At 38.3% G+C, this 20825-nt stretch overlaps 2 protein-coding genes across 3 annotated transcripts in view; one reads left to right on the forward strand and one right to left on the reverse strand.

Annotated features, from left to right (window-relative positions):
- Nucleotides 1-1066: 1066 nt before the first annotated feature.
- LOC111567072 (bile salt-activated lipase-like) lies at nt 1067-6071 on the reverse strand. The gene is made up of 7 exons (XM_055005709.1): nt 5725-6071; nt 5512-5642; nt 5309-5416; nt 3054-3250; nt 2693-2896; nt 1657-1860; nt 1067-1565 (listed from the first exon to the last, which is right to left on the reverse strand). Exons 1-7 carry the CDS (start codon nt 5897-5899, stop codon nt 1382-1384), a joined length of 1203 nt encoding a protein of 400 aa, XP_054861684.1. The 5' UTR covers nt 5900-6071; the 3' UTR covers nt 1067-1381.
- A 9027-nt stretch (nt 6072-15098) lies between these two features.
- The window catches only part of ccdc88c (coiled-coil domain containing 88C), a 70452-nt gene continuing 64725 nt past the window's right edge, over nt 15099-20825 (forward strand). The window contains exons 1-2 of one of the 2 annotated variants that reach the window (XR_002746051.3): nt 15099-15720; nt 19965-20077. Coding sequence is in view for 1 of the 2 variants with exons in the window: in XM_023267951.3 (XP_023123719.2) it covers nt 15661-15720; nt 19965-20077 (173 nt within the window). In the remaining variant the exon portion in view is untranslated. The remainder of the gene's footprint in view (nt 15721-19964; nt 20078-20825) is intronic. The other variant, XM_023267951.3, reaches the window with a different exon arrangement.

Below are 20825 nucleotides of genomic sequence, written 5' to 3' on the forward strand. Positions count from 1 at the left end.
ATTTTAAATTATAAACACGTATATGTCTATTCATTGATTCAACTGTCAACCAGAATTTTATTTGAATTGAAAAACTTCACTTATTGTGTCAAATATTGCTATTTGACAAAACTGCAAATTGCGATTAATTAATTACAAAGCCTGTAATTAATTAGATTAAATTTTTTAATCGCATCCCACCACTAATATATATATATATATATATATATATATATATATCCTTTTGATTTGTATATATACAGTATATATATTATTTAGCATTTCTTTACAAGGGAGACCTGGCCAAACAACATTAACACTTGACTGTAATGATCACCAGAACTTTAAACTCATTCAGTGTAACAAGGGCTTAAAGTTTAAGTTCAGATTGTCAGTTATTCCAAGCATTAGGTGCAGAAAACCTAAATGCTTTCTTGTCCAGTTCAAATCATACTTTGGGGACAACAAACTGCAGAATATCCATAGATGGGAGATTGAGACTTCCATGTTTCATTGTTAAAAGACAAATAGGAAGGAATAATACCCAGAATGGTTCTGGAAATAAACAAGCAATGACAGAGACGTCAGTACTTAAAGATGTCCAGTTAACTTTAGAAACAGAACACAATGGTGAGTAAGGGGACCACTATCCAGCATGCTAAGACAATTAGTAGAAGCCTTCATATACAACACATCTCCATAGTCAATAACAGGAGAAAAGGTTGTTTCCACCAGTTTGTTTCACACAAAAAGAAAAGCGAGACTTTTTCTCTGTAATAAAATCCTAATAAGAGTTTCAGTTTTTTACCATCTACTGAATGTGCTCCTTAAAAGACAAATCAATTAAAAATCCTAGCTATTTAAAATCAGATGCCAACTCTATTTGTTGACTGTTTCTTGTTAAAATTTTCCCAGACAGTGCTGATCTCAGTTTTTGAAGTAGTGAAGAACATACATTTAGTTTTGTCTTCATTGAAAACAAGTTCCAGATGACAAAGTTGTTTCTGAACTCTATCAAACAGAAGCTGTAAATCCTGAAAGTCCTAAGCAGGAGTGGGTTCTGCTCAGTAGAGGACAAAATAAAAGACGGTGTCATCAGCGTAGAAATGAATCGTTGAGTTTGGAATATTCAGATTATTTATGTAAAGAGTGAATAATAATGGACCCAGCACAGAACCCTGAGGGACGCCCTGCTGTGCATATGTTTAACTTTTATATATATATATTTTTTACTTTTATGAAATGTATATGGTCATACTGTTGACAGTGTTGGTGTTCTATGGCGAAGTTGTAGATTTAAACACACCAATAAAATAATATATGCAGCTATCTTTCATTTATTTTTCATGAATTGATGCTGATAAATTTTTGCGTTCCAGATGCATAGGTGATCATCACCTCTTTATTGTGAACAGACTGAAGGAAGGTTGGGCAGGATGCTGGTCCAGAAATACACATAACGCTGCCTCATGTTCTGCTTCACACAGCTTTGGTCCATGTCATGGTGGATCTCCAGATACTCCTGTCCAGTGCTGGTGAACGTGGGCCAGCTCACAGGCACCTCCACGCCTCCTTGGTTGGGATCTCTGTGGACAGAATCAGAGAAAAGTGAAGCTGAAAGGATGCAGTTCTGGATTTCTACACAGAACCCTACAAATCCAAACCGCTGAATCATACCCAGTTTTGGCAAAGTTGGTCCAGTAGGTAATCATGTAGCCGGAGAGGTCCCGATTGTAAGGCCAGTACTTGTCACTTTTGGTGAACGGCCTTCCGAACACGTACTGCACCTCATCAAAGTGGTCGGCTCCCATCCAGCGGGGGTACATCCAGCTGGCATAAAGGTTGGGTTCAGAGAATAGGTAGGAGTAGGTACGTTTGGTTCTTTGGAAGGAAAAACTGGAACGTTACAATAACTAATCTAACATATTGACAGCTTATTAAATCTTAGCCCATTCACATTCTCTGACTGTGGTTAAAGTAAGGTAGCTTTTAGCAATGAGTCCATTAAACATAAAGGTCAGCAGTGCTTACATCTACAGAAGATGCCACAACTACAGGTATTCTTCTTCTCAACGGTTAATTCCAAGTTATTTCATTATTTATACAAAAAACCTTTAAAATAGCTTATACCTGTGTAAGGCAAAGCAAGGTATTTTTATTTGTATAGCACATTTCAAACACGGGAGGAGCTCAATGTGCCTTTCGATGTGCTGTTTTTGTGATTGACTTGATTTGACTACTGATGGTCACATCAGAGTCCATCAGCACAGGCTTGTTCTTTGGTTTCTAGGGAGAGTGACTCAAGGTTTTTACTAACAACAGTCCTTTTGTCTTTGTTGCCAAAAACAATGATATTCGTTTTGTCCTGGTTTAATTGAAGAAAATTTTGGTTCATCCACTTATTTACTTGCTTCATGCAGCGACACAATGATTCTATTGGACGGTAGTCATCTGGGGACAGTGATGGATATATCTGTGTATCATCAGCTTAACTATGATAATTAACATTTAAGTTCTGGAGAATTTGACCCAAAAGCAGCATATATAGGCTGAACAGAAGGGGTCCAAGGACTGACCCTTGAGGTACTCCGTATGTCAACGATCGGTTTTCCTTTACACTGGTCATCATGCAGTTATTTCTCACAGTCTCAAAGTGTGGAACCAAAGTGCTTATGGACAGACTAACATCGTTACAATAAGATCTTATTCTCACGTGGCCTTGGTAGCATGAAGGTAAAGTGCAGCCTGTGTAGGAGCCAGGAACATATAGTCTGTTCCAATATCCGCAACTGTTTTCTTGATGGTCTCCTGGCTGGGGTTAGTTTCCCAGGTTGAGGTGTATGTTGAGAAGGCATTTTCTGCACCAGCGGAACCCTTGTCCTTAGTGTAGGCAGCTAAGAGTCTCTTCGTATCCTCTCTGTATTCAACAAGAGACAGTTTGACGCTGAGTTCTGATTAAATGCCTTCCTGCTGCTCAAACTACTAACAGATTAACAGTTCTAGCTAAAGTTTGGTACAATACTCTTAAGTAAACGTGTTTTGGGATTATTGTTGTTTTACTCTGATGAACTCACATCGGAGTGTCCACCTGCTCAGAGCTGAGTGATGGAATATCGGCAGTAGTGAAGCTAAATCCGTCCATGTTGTTGACTCCAGCCATGTAGTTGATGTCGGCCGCATTGTGGAACAAGTGGGAGGGCTCATCCGGCAGGAAGTCACCGTCAATCACAGGAAGCAGGTACATTTTCAATATCACAGGGTCTGACGAATACAGAAGTATTATTTACAGTACTGGCATCGTCATTTTGCTGAATGTAAAGGCCAAAATGGTCGGAAAAAGTACCATGATCTGGTTTTGTCAGGCCCCAAACTGATGTTAGGAATCAAGGACAAATCGATGACTAATAATTGGAATTAACATAAACTACCGTTCAAAAGTTTGGGGTCACTTAGAAATGTCCTTATTTTTGAAAAAAAGCATTTTTTTCAGTGAAGATACCATTAAATGAATGATAAATCCAGTGCAGACATTGTTAATGTGGTAAATGACTATTCCAGCTGGAAACAGCTGATTTTTAATGGAATATCTCCATAGGGGTACAGAGGAACATTTCCAGCAACCATCACTCCTGTGTTCTAATGCTACATTGTGTTAGCTAATGGTGTTGAAAGGCTCATTGATGATTAGAAAACCCTTGTGCAGTTATGTTAGCACATGGATAACAGTGGGAGTTTTCATGGAAAACGTGAAATTGTCTGGTGACCCCAGACTTTTGAACAGCCATGTATATAAAGGCCTTTTCCAGGAAACAGAAATGGGTTAACAACTTAAAGCTGTGCTGCAGCAATGGAGGTTGATCAAGCCTTGAAAGTTGGTGCTACTAAATCCTACAGGTGTCCCAACTTTTCTAGATTTCTTCCAACCCCCTCTGTCTGCCTAAAGTAGTCTTGGCACAATACTCTCCAGAGCATTATTTGAACAGTACTGTACTGCAGAAAGTAGCGTGTTGCTATAAAAATGGATAGGAAAAGGCAATTAACAATAGAAGAGAGACAGACCATCATAACACTTAAAAATGGAGGTCTTTTCTACATTTTAGCACATGAATAAAAGTGGGAGTTTTCATGGAGAACATGAAACTGGATGACCTCAAACTTTTGAACGGTAGCGTATATTCGCAGTAAAAATCTGTATGTCTTGTGTTATTTGTTACAAGTGTTCAATGAAAACATGACTTTAGGACTTTTATTTTTTCGTGTTGATAGACTTTTAGTAGTCAGATGTTGATGTGGCTGTTAAAGATTACAGAGTGTTGACTATGAATAGAGAAAGAGCTGCATCAGAGCCAAAATATCACATTTTTAACCTAACTTAGAAAAATGAGAATCGGGAAAATAACGATTCCTAAAATCAGAAAACTGCAAAATATCAGCTCCAATAATCAGAAAAGCTTTTAATTGGTCAGTCACTAAGGGATGACATGACATTAGATGAATGTGACATTATGAATCATCAGGAACGAAACTACACCCTGTTTACCTTCACTAAACAAGAGACAAAAGATCCCTTCACTGTAACCTGGTAGAAGATGTCAACACTGTGTCCGTATGCGAAGGCAAACTGTGAAGAAAAGTCTTACCATCAGGAGAACTGGTCTGATTGAAGACGCCTGCCATTGTAAGTTTCTCAGGACCAGTCGTCTTCAGACAGGCGGCCATGTTGTGATCCGTCGGGCAGTTGACCCTCAAAGCAACCTGGGCAAATCTTCAAATCCCTTTTAATTAACCCTCCTGTTGTCTTCTTTTACGGCCACCAAAAAATATTGTTTCCTTGTCTGAAAAATATCCAAAAATTCAGCAAAAAAATTCCCCAAATTTTGGAAAATTTGCAAAACCTTCAGGAAGAAAATTCCAATAATTCCTTAAAAGTTTCCCTTAAAAGTTTTATTTTAAAAAAATCCCCCAAATTTGACAAGAAAATTCTTGTAAATATTTTCAAAAAATTAGTAAAAATCTTCGAAAAAAATCCTAAAAATATCGAAAGTGATTTCATATATATCAGTAGAACTTGTAATATTTTCTTTAAGAACATTCACAAAAAATGATTTTTTTGTGAAATTTTTTTGTGACGGAAATTTTTTTTCCATCAAAAAGTGTTCAAAAGTTTCCCAAAAATTTTGAAAATGTGGACATCAGACGTTTCAATGTGAATTTTTTTTTTTGTCCACATTTTCAAACTTTAAAATGAGTCAATTTTGGCCCACTGGACAACACAAGGGTTAATACTGTTAATGTTTGGACCAGACTAGTGTTAACTGGTGCAGTGTACCTGCTCAGCCACACTGCGGGGGTTTCTGTGGACAGCCCAAGAGCAAAGCGCCACCCCACTGTGGGAGATGGCTCTCCTGATCAGTCCTCTGTTGTGGGGAGTTAGAGTCTGTGGGCAGACAGATATAGATGCTTGAACATGCTCTTATATCTCCTATTTATCTTTTAACTCTTGAGCTCAATGCCTAACAAAAAGGTTCTCACCTGCATGCTAACACTAGCTCCACCTGCAGACTCTCCGAAGACGGTTATGTTGTCAGGGTCTCCTCCAAATGAGCGGATGTTTCTGTGCACCCAGGCGATGGCAGCCTGCTGGTCCCACAGACCATAGTTTCCTGACAGGGATCAAACAATTCAGTTAATGGAAGGAATTACTCATTTCATGTAAGCTCGAAGTTGAAACTCCCAGGTGCCTACCAGGTAAACTGGAGTCTCCGGTGCTCAGGAAGCCCAGAGTTCCGACCCGGTACCCTACTGACACCACGATAACATTTCCTCTCTCTGTGATCTGCTGCCCGTTGTAAAGGTTGGCGTTGCTGAAATGACCTATTGAGTTTCCATAGGTAAAACCTCCTCCGTAGATCCACACCATGACGGCTAAATCTTTGGACACTAAAGGACAGAGGGACAGCTGTAGTGTTGTATTCTGGATGACGGTCTGTGGGCTTCTGTTGGTCTTTACCTGAGGAGCCGTGAGGAACCCAAATGTTAAGATAGAGACAGTCTTCACTGCCGGTGGTTCCGTTCATGAAAAGCTGCATTTGAAGGCATTCCTTTACGTTCTCCGTGGCGTTGAAAACACCTCACCAGACAAACACACAATATACAAACAGTTTTTTACAGCAGGCTGAACTACGTTTCCAATAAAAACAGCATCATATAGTCATTTATCTCGACAGGTTCAAGTTCAAGGGGAAGCCGGCGGTGAGAAATCCAGAAAGTTGACCTACCATCCCAGCCAGGGTGATGCTTCGGTTTTTCAAACCTTCCAGGAACGTCAGCAAAGGGAACTCCCTTAAAGACGTCCATGTAACGGCCAGAGCCAGTCTGAATGTTTTGCCCTTCCACCATTCCTGCCTCTGTGTGAACCACCCCGAGCTACACAAAGGATTAGAGAAAAACAGCAAAAAGCAAGAGACGGATCTGCTATATAAAGACGGATATATAGATATAGATGCTGTTCAGCCTGCTGCCATCAGGAAAGAGACTCAGATCCTCAAAATGCAGGACAAACAGGCAGAGAAACAGCTTTTTTCCCATGCTCCATCAGTCTCCTGAACTCAAAACACCTGAAAACCTGAGTACAGTGTCACTTTCAATGGTTCAAATGCTGCTTACGTGCAATTTCCTGACCATATTTATTCTATTTTATTGTTTTTTATTTCATTTCATTTACCTCCCATATTGTATATATCTGCCCTCCTTTGCAAATATTGTCATTTTTAATATTGTCTTGTTTTATATGTACATTTGATTTTATTATTTAATGTTGATATTTTATTTTTTATTGCTTTTTATCAATGCACTGTCCAGTGGAAGCTATTGACATTTTTGTCATGCCCCCATGTGTGATGACAATAAAGCTATTCTATTCTATTCTGTTATGTTGGACCCCAAAAACATTTGAATAAAAGTGTTTTTCTGGCTGCGCTGATGAAATCTGAGTTTGAATTCTCAATTGTCTTTAAGTTTGGCTCAATTAATGAGCCAAACTATTAACCAAATGCTTCATTTTAAATGAAAGGATGAATGAAAACTTTTAGTCCAGCTAATGCTGTGCATCTGTCAGGGATTGTGGTCTGAAACGTGAACAAACAGTCAAAACTTAAATGACTTTTCAATGCACTGAACCTTATTTTTAAGCTACTAAACACATTTCTACGTATGTGAGCAGTGTGTGGTACTTAGAGTTCTCCAGAAACACAGCAACTAAAATCACCAGCATCACCACCATGACTCCGATGTGAACCAGGTGGATTTTCAGCTGGACTTTATAAAGGAGAACCCTCCCTGAACCAAGGTGCAGTGAGTGGGTGTGTTTTGTTTTTGTTGCATCACATGTAGGATTTAACCATTTTATGTCTGTGACTCTTTCCTTTGTACTGACCTTGGATGACCTCAGTTTCTGGCTGAACAGAAATGACACAGGCAGTAGAAGAATGAAGGCTATTTCTGTGATAAAAAAAAAAAGACTCAGAAATCACCATGCAGACAGGTATGGTTTTCATTAAAAAGGAGCAAATGAAAAGTAAGGTTTCCAAACTGATTCGTTTTTTCCAGCTCAGGCCTTTGTCAGGAAGACAACCTGTACTGAGTTTACACAGCTGTCCAACGCTGCTCAAAGTCACACTTGCCTTCATCGTGACCAACAATTAGGACCATGTTTACTGTACTGACCCTTAGATGCTCCAGTGATTGGATCCTACACTCTTCTATAAGTGGGTCAAAATTGACCCGTATAAATATCAATGTGTTTTTTTTTTTTTTGCCATTTTGGTTCAGAATAATAATTTCTATTATTGCTTATATTATATTTTTGTCCACACAAGAATGATTTCATGTATGAAATGTGTTTATTTTTCACTTTATAACACACTTTGAACATTTTTATAATTGAAAAAGAAGAATATTAGACAGAACAGCAATAGAAGAATGTCAGCATTCATTTACTTTCCTCCAGCTGTTGCTGCTCTCCGTCCTTCCATCACCTCTGGATGATATCAATGATAAGGAGTGTAGAGGGCAGTAATACAAATATTACAATTTCTTTAAATGTATAAAAGGTAACTCAAAAATTAAATGGAATGATATATAAAAAAAATATATATTTTTTCAGGAATAGCTGCAATATGAAATTTTTTATTCCAGAGATATTGCTAGAAATCAACCTCATCGGGTCATTTTTGACCTACTGGAGTATCTAAGGGTTAAAGTGACGTTACCATGTGTCAAACATTGTTCTTCTTCTATTTAGCTGTAATTTTCTGAAGCTTTCAATCCTAATCAATGTCCACATATTTGCCTTTTTGGAGCCTACAATTTCATCTCAGTGTGAGTAAAACTATCTATGTTGAGGTCACTCTGGAAGTCCCTGATGCCGACCACATAGACAAGAATGAACCTTTGTGCTCAAAACTATTGCGGCTATATGGTTCCTAATTCATCACATCTATGTAAAATTATGTTTCAATGTGGGACAGAAGAATTTGTTAATTTAAATGACGTTTATTATTTTTTAGACACAAAATCTAATTATAGACTCTCGGTTCATTTGTGGAATTTCTTGCCTTCTTAATGGGGTTGGGACCATCAGTTGTGTTGTGCAGAAGTCAGGTTGGTCCACAGTTGACAGTCCTATTTGACAACTGTTAGAATCCATATTATGGCAAGAACCAATCAGCTAAGAGAAACAACAGTCCATCATTACTTTAAGAACTGAAGGTCAGTTAGTCCGGAAAATAGCAAAAACTTTGAATGAATCCTCAAGGAACCATCTAGGAACTACCCAGGAACCTACCAGAAACCATTTAGGAACTACCCAGGAACCATCTAGGAACTACCCAGGAACCTACCAGAAACCATCTAGGAACTACCCAGGAACCTACCAAGAACCATCTAGAAAGAACCCAGGAACCTATAAGGAACCATCTAGGAACTACCCGGGAACCTACATGGAAGTCCATTATTACTTTAACACATGAAGGTCAGTCCATCACGAACATTTCAAGAACTTTGAATGAATCCTCAAAGAGCCATCTCGGAACTACCGAGGAACCTATGAAAAACCATCTTGGAACTACTTAGAAACCTACTAGGAAACATCTAGGAACTACCCAGGAACCTACCAGGACTCTGAATGTATCTCCAAGTTCAGTCACAAAAACCGTCCAGCTCTATGACCAAACTGGCTCCCATGAGGACTTCCCCAGGAAAGGAAGACCAAGAGTCTCCTCTGCTGCTGAGGAGAAGTTCATCCCAGTCTCCAGCCTCAGAAATGGAAAGTTAACAGCAGCTCAGATTAGAGTTCAGATAAATGCCACCAGAGTTCTAGTAGCAGACACATCTGTACATCAACTGTTCAGAGGAGACTGAACCAATCAGGCCTTTATGGTCCAATAGCTGCTAAGAAACCACTACTAAGGAAACGCAACAAGCAGCAGAGATTAGTTTGGACCCAGAAACACCAGGAATGGACATTAGACCAGTGGAGATCTGGGCTTTGGTGTGATGAGTCCAAATGTGAGATCTTTGGTTCCACCCAGTGTGTCTTTGTGAGACCAGAGAAGGTGAACAGATGGTCTCTACATGCATGGTTCCCACCATGAAGCATGGAGGAGGAGGTGTGATGGTGTGGAGGTGCTTTGCTGGTGACAATGTTGGGGATTTATTCCAAACTGAAGGAACTCTGAACCAGCATGGCTACCACAGCATCCTGCAGCAACATGACATCCCATCTGGTTTGGTTTAGTTGGACCATCATTTATTCTCCAACAGGACAATGACCCCAAACACACCTCCAGGCTGTGGAAGGACTATCTGACCAAGAAGGAGATGATGGAGATGACCTGGGCTCCACAGTCACCTGACCTGAACCCAATCCAGATGGTTTGGGATGAGATGGACTTTAGGATTTTACAGTTTCTGATTTCTACCACTTCTACTGCATCACTGCTTTTAAAGTTAATGTAGAAATAAAGATGCCAATGTGCAGTGAGAAATATTTGATGAAGTGATGCATGTAATGAGGATTATGTATTTCTACTATAACTACTACTGGAAGGTTTTGGTTTACGGACATTAATATTGTTAAAACACCTTAAATCGTGTCTTCAGAGCACATTTTGTCTGGATGAGAATGTATGGAGTGTTCATTCTTTGTATTTGTCTAATACACACTATAATGTAACTGTATGAACATACTAAAGTGCTAATTAATCTGCAGTGTTTCCTGCAACCATATATAAAGACATATTTTATATTCTTACAACTATCAAAGCAAATTCAAAACCACCTGTTTCTATAAAGTAACAAATATCAATCAGGGTTTACATCACAGTGAACTGAACAGGAGACATGAAGACTTACTGGATGCAGATGAGTTCATTATTTCTGGGGTAATAATGTCCTGACTTCATGTCCATCCTGTGTGAACCAGGTTAGGAGGCTGGATTTGACTGCAGCTTCCAGAGCTCTGCTGGCTGTAGGAACATGAACTCACCACCTGGTGGAGCTGTTTCACAGATTATTGATGCCATGTGTGATCACAGTTCCTCAGGGTCTTCTGGTGTCTTCTGCTCAGAGCTGACCATCCTGCATACACTGTTGCTGTAGTTTAATGTACATATCTGGTCTGATTCTAGACCAAGGGTGTCAAACATAAGGCCCATGGGCCAAAATCGGCCCACCAGAGGGTCCAATCCGGACCGGACGACTTTGGAAAGTGTAAAAATTACAGAGCTGAAAATTAATCTTTACTGTAAACATATTTAAAGACAGTGAACATTGTGCGACATAATGTGAGTCAGAACCTTCAGTAGACAGAGTTTGGTTTGGTTGAATCCTACTGATGATCCACTGACACAACTTTTGGCTCATTCCAGAACTGGAGGACATTTTACATCCCACCCATCAAATTCAAATAATCCATGTATAAAATCCTAAAGCATGCAGTAGTTGTGTAAATGTTCTTGTCCTGAGACCAAATCTAAAAAAAAAACTAGGGAGAAAAGTTTTTAAAAATACCAATTAAGTCTGGAGTTTCCCTAAAATGCCATTTTTCTCTTGTCCCACCCCTCTGATGACCAAACTAAATCCCAAATAAAACAGTTAAAATGAAATTAAAATGTCTTTTTTTGGTATTATTTTTTTCATTGATGTCTCTTAATTGTGGGAACATTTTTTTTAATCAACATAATATGTTAAATAATTATTATGCATTGAACGTGTGTGTGTCCCACAACATACTAGTGTAAGCTTTTTATCTGGGAGAAGAAGAAGAAAACAGTAAATCAGATGATACACTGGAATTAACATCATCAAACAGTTTTCTTAAAGAATGGGTAGAGCAAAGCTATGTCCTCTCTTCTATTTTCCATATTTTCCTCCCATTGTCAGCCTTGATTGAATGTCTCCCTCTACCTCATATTATCAGGATCAGACTCATTCTTTGGACTGTTTTCCATCAGTCAGTTTGTCCTCTTGGTCAGCAGTAACAGCTAAATATCTAGCTTCTACTGCTGAGAAAAAGATCACATTAGCATGGATTAGCAACCCTGTTACTGTGATTAGAGTAGGGTTAGCAAACAACACAGAAAACATGGAATAAAAATGCTACCATTGATGTGGAAGCTGAGCCAATCAAGCCTTTGATAAGTTTATTACCTATTATTGATGAATATGGAGCAGAAAACTGGAAAAGAGAAGGTTTATTTTTCAAACATTTTGAAGCCCAAATATCCTCCAGTTCTGGAATGACCCTTTTACGTATTTCCTATGTATAAACTTTATATATTTACAAGGCAGGGAGATAAATTAACCTTTTTCTTACAGTTTTTCTCAGTCGCTTTGGTACATTTCTCAGATCAGAATTGAAATTCTCAAAGCTACTTGTTCAATCTTTACATCATTGTGTCACTTGTGCACATCAAAAAAGCAGTTTCTCATTTCTTTGAACCAGTTGTAAATGCTTTGGTAAATCCATGCAAATGATTCTGTACAATTCTCTGCTGTTTCCTACATTATCAGCTGCTTCTGTCATGTTGATCTAAATGTATTCTAACGGGTCTCTGTTGAATAATCTCACCCCCCACAACATTTAGGCATTAGTTCATCACATCAGTCTTTACATGCAGAATGGTTGAATAAGTTGTCAGAATATGTCAGGATGTTTCTATACATTTCCATTTTAAAAAAAAAATTCTAAATCTGTCCTGAGTTGGTAAATTGCTCCCAGGTGAATCTTGATTTTCTCTAATGAAGGGAAATGTGTGAAGGGTTCAGATTTTCTGAAATCGCTCAGACTCAAGAGAAGATATTTATGATATGGATGAGAATTTGTGTCCCAACAGACAGGAACGTCGGGATGTGTAGGAAGACTGAACTGTAATTCCTACAGCACTGCATGTAAAGCAAATGTTGAGGATGATTCAAGAAACGTACCAAAGCGACTGAGAATAACTGTAATAGTTCCCACTTTAGTTTGAGTGGTATGTCAGTTCAGGAGGTCAGGATTACTGCACAGACGTGGAAATGAATGTAAATTTTAAATAATCTCTACATCTTGAAAAGTTGGAAAATACTAGATTGTTCAGTTCAAAATAGCTGTGTCTAAATGTTGTGTTCCTTTGTAGACACTCTGTGATCTGGAAGTTGTAATGTGGAAATGATAAACTGAGGATGAATGTTGATGAAATTTTCTTTTAAAAATTCAGGTTGTTCATAACGTTTCATTAAAAAATACCTCAATAAATGTGAACATTTTCAGAATGTACTTTTTTTGCACTAAAACAAAGGGGAATATTTGGAGTTATTTATAGGTTAATATGCTGTGGTTTTACTGGTCCGGCCCACTGGAGATCAAACTGGGCTGAATGTAGAACCTGAACTAAGATGAGTTTGACTCTCCTGATCTAGACACAAACCCGGTTACCACATTTAAAGCACGTTCTCATTCATAGATGTGATTTTTCCAGGTCTAATCCAGTCCATCTTTCATTCCTCCACATGAGATGCTACCAGACTGTCCTGAGATCAGCATCATAATTCTTCTAAAAACATCAGTAAACTGGATCTGATGAACATGTTCTACTAAATCTTTTACTGTTTTAGGTAAACAGTTACAGAAACAAATAAATAAAACTTCGTCTAACTTCGTTTAACTGCAGTTTTTCATTCATTTGCTGGCAGCTTTTCTTCAGACTCTGCTTCATGTCATCAGTTGCTGCTGCTTTGGCTTTTAGTGTGCTTTGATCTGAGCTGATCTTTGGCTTCCTTTTCAACCTGTTTGAAGAACAATCAGAGAGTCTGGAGGCAGAGCAAGAGTTTCATCTGCAACCAACGTGTGTGTCGGTTTGAGGAAACTTTACCAATGAAAACAAACAACGTTGACAACTTTAACTGGGTAACTGTGGCTGTTGTTTTGTTTGTTTGTTTTTGGTCATTTATCTTTCTTTAAAATTTTTGTTTGATTTCAAAAAACATATAAAAACATGAAACATATAAAAACTAACAACCTGTCAATCACGAGATAGCCCCGCCCTAAAACGTTACTCCCTTCACTGTCTATTTTCCTTTCAAATGGGATTATAATTTACTAAATAAACATCATGCTGTGTTCAAAAAGCCTTAAAACTACTGGCTGAGATCATGAACTCATGAGGAAAATGAGATAACAGTCCAAGGCAGAAGTAGGGTCATTTTCTCAGGTTTTTATACAGCTGGACCCCTTCTTCTAGCCTGCAGTAGACAATTAATGCACCTGTCACCATTATTATTATTATTATTATTATTATTATTATTATTATTATTATTATTATTATTATTATTATTATTATTATTATTATTATTATTATTATTATTATTATTATTATTATTATTATTATTATACCATCTGGGTTTGCTAGGGCAGGAGGAGGGTTAGGCAAAGTATATTTCAACCGCTTTTGAAGTTAGAATTGGATGCTTTTACTTTTTAATTGTTTAAACAAACAAACAAACAAAACAACAAAGACAGAAAGCCAGGATTCAAATTATCAGTTAGTAGGCTGTAATTATTGCTATCTGTTGCTTTAATCCTGTTCTGTTTTTATTATGGTAAGAATAGAATAGAATAGAATAGAATAGAATAGAATAGAATAGAATAGAATAGAATAGAATAGAATAGAATAGAATAGAATAGAATAGAATAGAATAGAAATACTTTATTAATTCCTGAGGGGAAATTTGTTTGTTCTCACCACCATAAATTCAGAAAAGTAAATAAAAATGTGCAGTAAATAAAAAATAAACAAAAAGAATGGCATAAAAAACAAAATATCCCATGTAAAGAATGTACAAATGTTAAAGTGTTTTATTGTGCAAATTGTGACAATCAACCTCTGGTCAATATAACTTTCACCTTGTATATATATATTATTTGCACTATTTCACTTTGATTTATATATTTGCTAGCTCATATATATATATATATATATATATATATATATATATATATATACATATATGTATATATACATATACATATATACATATATATATATTTCTTGTGTATTTCCTGTGTGTTTTTATTCTTATTCTTATTCTTATTTTATTCTATTTTTCTATTTTATTTATATTTATTTTATTATTTATTTATTTAGTTATTATTTATATATTTTTCTATTCTATTCTCTATTTATTCTTATTCTTGTTTCGGTCTGGAACAGGTGCACAATGAATTTCACTGCGTATTATACTATGTATAATTGTGTTTGTGATCAATAAAAGTTATGAATCTTGTGTTCAAGAGTGTAACAGTATAAAAAAGTGTTCAATTTCATATTACACATCTGGAAAAAGATTCTACATTGAACAGAGTTCTCGCTAGTTTAGACCCTAACACTGCTACCGGACTGAGATGAAGATTTCTATCTTGTTTACTCTGAACTCTTTGGCTGTGTGTGTGTTGGGGGTTGTGACGTTACAGCCACAGACAAACTACTGCCTCTGATTGGCTGAGTCATCGTAAAAGGCTTGACCCGTGGTTGTTGTCGCTGCTGATTGGTCGGTGTCGCGGCCAGTCAACCGTCCTCCTGCTTTCACAGTGAGGTTGATGGAGAAAAGCGGAGGACAGAGACACGGTGGAGATGTAGCACTTAACGGAAATAACTGTTTTTACCGCTCCACTATTCTTTTTTAACGCGCATTCAACGATTTTCTACTTAGTTTATTTGTACTTTTCTCGTTTTACGGCGGTTTCGACACTTTACGGTCCGAGTCGGGTATCCCTGGCAACACGATCAACTGTCCTGCGAAGTTTGGATCAAGTGTCTCACCTTCAACCGGAGAATAAACGGATATTTACCCGCTGAACGGACGGAACCGGCTCCAGGGTGTAGACGGAGCCCGCCAGGAAGACTTTCCGGCTGTTTTTATCCACTTTGTGTTTTCCTGGTTTGAAACCGAGCTCTGAGGGAAACGGGACAGCGCGAGACAATAGTGGAGAGAGAGAGAGATAGCTCGTGCAGGGGGGGATCGATGCTTCGCGGGGGCTTTGTTCTGTCCCGTGTGGAGACCCAGCGCGAGCCTGCGGCGGATATAGACCGACTGATCGGCGGATTGATGATCGGCTGCTGATCGATTAGCCGTCGGAGCAACATGGACGTGACTCTGTCCGAGTTACTGGCCGCTTTCATGGAGTCCCCGCTGGTGGCGTGGGTGAGTGGGAGCTGCACGCGCACACAGTTGTGACGGTGATGACCACGAGCTGTTTCACTTTCACGTCAGGTGCACGTAGACGAGTCCCTGACTAATAGCAGCCAACAAGTCTCTAACTAGTAGAAACTAACAAGTCTCTGACTAGTAGAAACTAGCAAGTCTGTAACTAGTAGCAACCAACAAGTCTCTAGCTAGTAGCAACTAACAGGTCTCTAACTAGTAGCACTAACAGGTCTCTAACTAGTAGCACTAACAGGTCTCTAACTAGTAGAAACAAGTCTCTGACTAGTAGAAACTAACAAGCCTCTGACTAGTAGAAACTAACAAGCCTCTGACTAGTAGAAACTAACAAGTCTCTGACTAGTAGAAACTAACAAGTCTCTAACTAGTAGCAACTAACAAGTCTAACTAGTAGCACTAACAGGTCTCTAACTAGTAGAAACTAACAAGTCTCTGACTAGTAGCAACTAACAAGTCTCTGACTAGTAGAAACTAACAAGTCTATAACTAGTAGAAACTAACAGGTCTCTAACTAGTAGCAGCTAACAAGTCTCCAACTAGTAGATAATAACAAGTCTATAACTAGTAGAAACTAACAGGTCTCTAACTAGTAGCAACTAACAAGTCTATAACTAGTAGAAACTAACAAGTCTATAACTAGTAGCATCTAACACATCTCTAACTAGTAGTCTCTAAATAGGAGAAACTAACAAGTCTATAACTAGTAGAAACTAACAAGTCTCTAACTAGTAGTCTCTAACTAGTAGCAGTTAACAAGTCTATAGTATTCTGCGATTGGTGTTTCTGGGACTTTCCAGCTTTTTTTTCTTCCAAACAGAAATAGTTCATTCTGGTGCAGCTCTCTGGGGCTGCTGATGAACCTCAGGGTTCTCCAGGTTCCCACCAGAGTTCTCTCTGTTTTAGTGACTCTAACCGTCCTGCTGATGTCCAGTAGATGTTAGAAACCAGTCAGTATCTCCACCAGAGGACCAGGCAGCAGCTGGTTCCACTAACCCAGAAAAGCCCAGAGATTATACAGATGATCTGACGATGAAACCCAGGATGTAGCTGCAGAAATGTGTTTACATTTAAAAAACAGATTAAGTATCAATAATAACGATAATATTTACATGTTTTAGTTTGTCTGCGTACTTAACATTTCTTGATGGTAAAAGCAGAAAATACAGAAGGAGTGTGAGATAAAAGCCTGAGAAACATTAGTTCTTTAACAGAATAGATCCCGGTGTGTTGTCAGTTTGTTTGGGACTCGTTTTAATCAGAGTCCAGCCCACAGCAGTCAACAGGTTATTAACCCTGAGCTGCTTCCTGCTTCCCCATGACCTCACTTCCTGCTGACCTGACCGCTCAGACAACTATTGTCCCGTCTTTGTTGGACCAGAGGAACGCTAACAACATTTCCACACAGTAGGAACGTGACACAGGGAAACTTTCACCTGATTCTGATGCCTCGTACTTCTCTGTTTGAACATCCAGGGGTTAGTTGTGTGTTTGCAGGGTTTCACCTTCATCCCTGGGACCAGAAACAGATTTGAGGATATGTCTGGGAGGAGACAGAGCAGTTCATGCCTTCACAGTGGAGCAGCTCAGTGGCCAGTAGATCAGACTGTGGTTGTACTGGGCAGCTTCCAGCTTCCAGCAGGGCGTTCCTCAGAGGCAGAGCTTTACTCCCAGTATAGAGTTTAAAAGCACCAAATGTACTGTCAGACATTTACTGCCAGTATATCTGTAATGCAGGGGAGTCAAACTTCTTCTAGTTAGCTAATTAGCTAGCTAACTAGCTAATTCTAGTTCAGGTTCCACATTCAGTCCAGTTTGATCTCTAGTGGACCGGACCAGTAAAACCACAGCATAATAACCTATAAATAACCACAACTCCTAATGGTTCCTTTGTTTTAGTGTAAAAAAAGGTACATTCTGAAAATGATCACATTTAATGAATTATGTTTTTGCAAAACATCATGAAAAACCTGAAATTTCTTCAGAAAAATGTATTCAATTTCAGCAACATTCAGCCTCAGTTTATCATTTCCACATTACAACTTCCAGATCACAGTGTCTACAAAGGAACACAACATTTAGTCACAGCTGTCTGGAACTGAATGATATAGGATTTTACTTTATGATGAAAACGACAGAAAAATGACAAAAAAACAACAAAAACAAGACAAAATATTACAAAAACGAGACACAAAGTGACAAAAAAATGGAAAAACGAGACACAAAAGACAAAACGACCAAAAGAAGTTAAAAAACAAAAAATATAGCGAAAAAACACAAAATGACAAAAATAAGACAAAAACACAAGCAAGACAACAAGGAAACAAAACAATGAAAACGTGAGACAAACAAGTCAGACAAAAAAAGGACAATAAACAACTAAAACAAGACAAAATATTACAAAAACGAGACACAAAGCAACAAAAAATTGTGAAAAGTACTAAAGCAAGACAAAAAAAGACACAAAATGACTAAAACAACAAAGCGAAACACAAAATGACAAAAAACATAAGCGAGACAAAAAGGAAGCACAACGAAAAAAAAGAGAAACAAACAACAAAAGTCAGACAATAAAAACACAAAAAAACAACAAAAACTAAACAAAATATTACAAAAATGAGACACAAAATGACAAAAGAACAATGAACAATCAATGGTCATAAAGTAAAAACAATCTGTTTTATGATCAAACAACTTGTCATGCTCTAGAAATAATTTAAAATTTATAGTTTTACTAATTTACAATCTGCAGTTAATGTCTTCTCTGGAATTTTTACACTTTGAGGGCCAGCTTTGGCCCACGGGCCACATGTTAGACGCCCCTGCTCTCATGTTTTGCGTTCTGATTGGCTCTTAGCCAGACGGTGACACGACTCTGAAGTTGCTTTAAGGAGGCTTTTTTTATGCCTATCACAGAGGTGAAGTTCTCCCCATGAGACTGAGTTGGGGACACATCTGAGTAAATCGAACCCTTTGGGTAGAATGAATTTAGGTTCATCTTACTCAAACTTAGTAGACATTTCTGTCTAGTTCATAGATTTCTGTCCAATAAGACAGCAGAGGCTCGTTGCCTCTCCTCTATATGAACCTGTTGTGTTTACTATGATGTGGAGCCACACCCACACAACCTTTCTGAGCCAGGAGAACCCTTGTTAAGATGCATTCAGACTGGATTTGATTGGCAAACACTCCTCAGGAGGCGTGAGGAAAAGCAGGAAGTGTCATGGCTGGGGATGTACTGGCAAGCTAAAGTTTCCCAAGTTTTTATCAGACACTCTATTGTTTAATCAGATAAACAATATAGAAGTGAAATCTGCTGTGACTGCACCCTGAAGCTGTATTGACTAGAAATTATTTCTGTCTGTATTTCCTAATTTCACACCTTCTGTTTTAAGTCTTAATGTGACTTTAAGAGATACAGATTAATTCATTTGTTTGAATGACAAAACAGGGCTGCATCTAAACACTATTTTCATTATTGATTAGGCTGCCTATTATTGTTTCAGTTCACAGATGAGTTATTGGTCAATCAAACATGTAAAATACTAAACAAAAAAAAGCTCATCACAACTTCACAGAGCCATCAGAGACGTTCAGTGTCCTGAAGCAGGTCCATTTAGAGTTAAATGACAGACAAAACACCAAATCCTTTCACCTGAGAGGCTGCAGCCAGAGAAGCATTTTTCTGTTAGTTTTCCAAGTTTCCAGTAGTTTCTTTAAAGGACTGAAGAAAAGTCGGATGGCAGAATTTCTTGGGAAATATTTACTCGGCAAATGATCATTACAGACACTAACCTTCAGAAGTTTGAGGTCACTTAGAAATGTCCGTAGCAGTTTTTTTCAATGAAGATACCATTAAATGAATAATAAATCCAGTGTAGACATTGTTAATGTGGTAAATGACTATTGTAGCTGGAAACAGCTGATTTTTAATGGAATATCTCCATAGGGGTACAGAGGAACATTTCCAGCAACCATCACTCCTGTGTTCTAATGCTACATTGTGTTAGCTAATGGTGTTGAAAGGCTCATTGATGATTAGAAAACCCTTGTGCAGTTATCTGAGCTCATCTGAGTGACTCCAAACTTTTGAACGGTAGTGTACCTAGAAACATGATTTAGGACTTTAACACACGAAACATCAGTAGGATGTCAGACAGTATATTTAATTGAAATAAAATGGTTATATCAGTGTGTGACTTGATGTCTCCTGTCTTTGTCTCTAGGTGAGGACGTTGGGCCCGCTGGGTTCGTGTGACGACGCCGGCTCAGAGGAACGGGTCAACATGTTCATGGAGCTGGTGGACGGCGTCTTCCTGCACAAGATCATGACTCACATGTAGGTAGCAGAAGGAGAGTTTCACATTTTATCTGCACTAGTTGGCTTAAAAAGGCCTGTGGTGTGTGTTTTTGTGTGTCTGGACCGGGTATATAAGGGGTAAGTAAGTTAATCCAGTGCTTCCTGTGTGCGACTGTGCAAGTGTGTCTGCGTGACCACATCCTGACTTGCTGGTTTCAAGTTGTAAACGTCACAGCCAGATGTTCAAGGCTGCAGCAAGACGCCGTGTAATAATGGAGAGAGTTTCCTCATCTTCAGTCATTATAGAGTGGAGCTGGAGTCAGTTAGGACTGAAATTCAGGACGGAGACTTTCACAGATCACGTCACTCACAAGTATTAAAGTGATGCAACACTTAAGTTTAAGGAATAATACTACAGCAGAGGTGTCAAACTCATCTTAGTTCAGGTTCTGCATTCAGCCCAGTTTGATCTCCAGTGGACCGGACCAGTAAAACCACAGCATAATAACCTAGAAATATCCACAACTCCTAATGGTTCCTTTGTTTTAGTGCAAAAAGGTACGTTTTGAAAACATTCACATTTAAGGAATTATCTTTTTACTAAACATCATGAACAACCTGAAATTTCTTCAGAAAAATAAGTTAAATTTCAACAACATTCATCCTCAGTTTATCATTTCCACATTACAACTTCCAGATCACAGAGTGTCGACAAAGGAACACATTTAGTCATCTGAAACTGAACCATAGAGGATTTTACTTTATGATCAAAACGAGAAAAGTCTGT

This window comes from Amphiprion ocellaris, chromosome 20, assembly GCF_022539595.1.
Source record: "Amphiprion ocellaris isolate individual 3 ecotype Okinawa chromosome 20, ASM2253959v1, whole genome shotgun sequence".
Classification (NCBI taxonomy): Eukaryota; Metazoa; Chordata; class Actinopteri; family Pomacentridae; genus Amphiprion; species Amphiprion ocellaris.

Excerpts from the sequence above, each read along its gene's own strand:
- LOC111567072 (XM_055005709.1), bottom strand. The coding sequence starts at position 5,899 with ATGGTGTGGATCTACGGAGGAGGTTTTACCTATGGAAACTCAATAGGT. Across the intron at positions 5,643-5,724 it reads CGGAGACTCCAGTTTACCTG|GAAACTATGGTCTGTGGGAC; the intron begins GTAGGCACCTGG and ends GATCCCTGTCAG. Across the intron at positions 3,251-5,308 it reads CCCGCAGTGTGGCTGAGCAG|TATTCGTCAGACCCTGTGAT; the intron begins GTACACTGCACC and ends ATAATACTTCTG.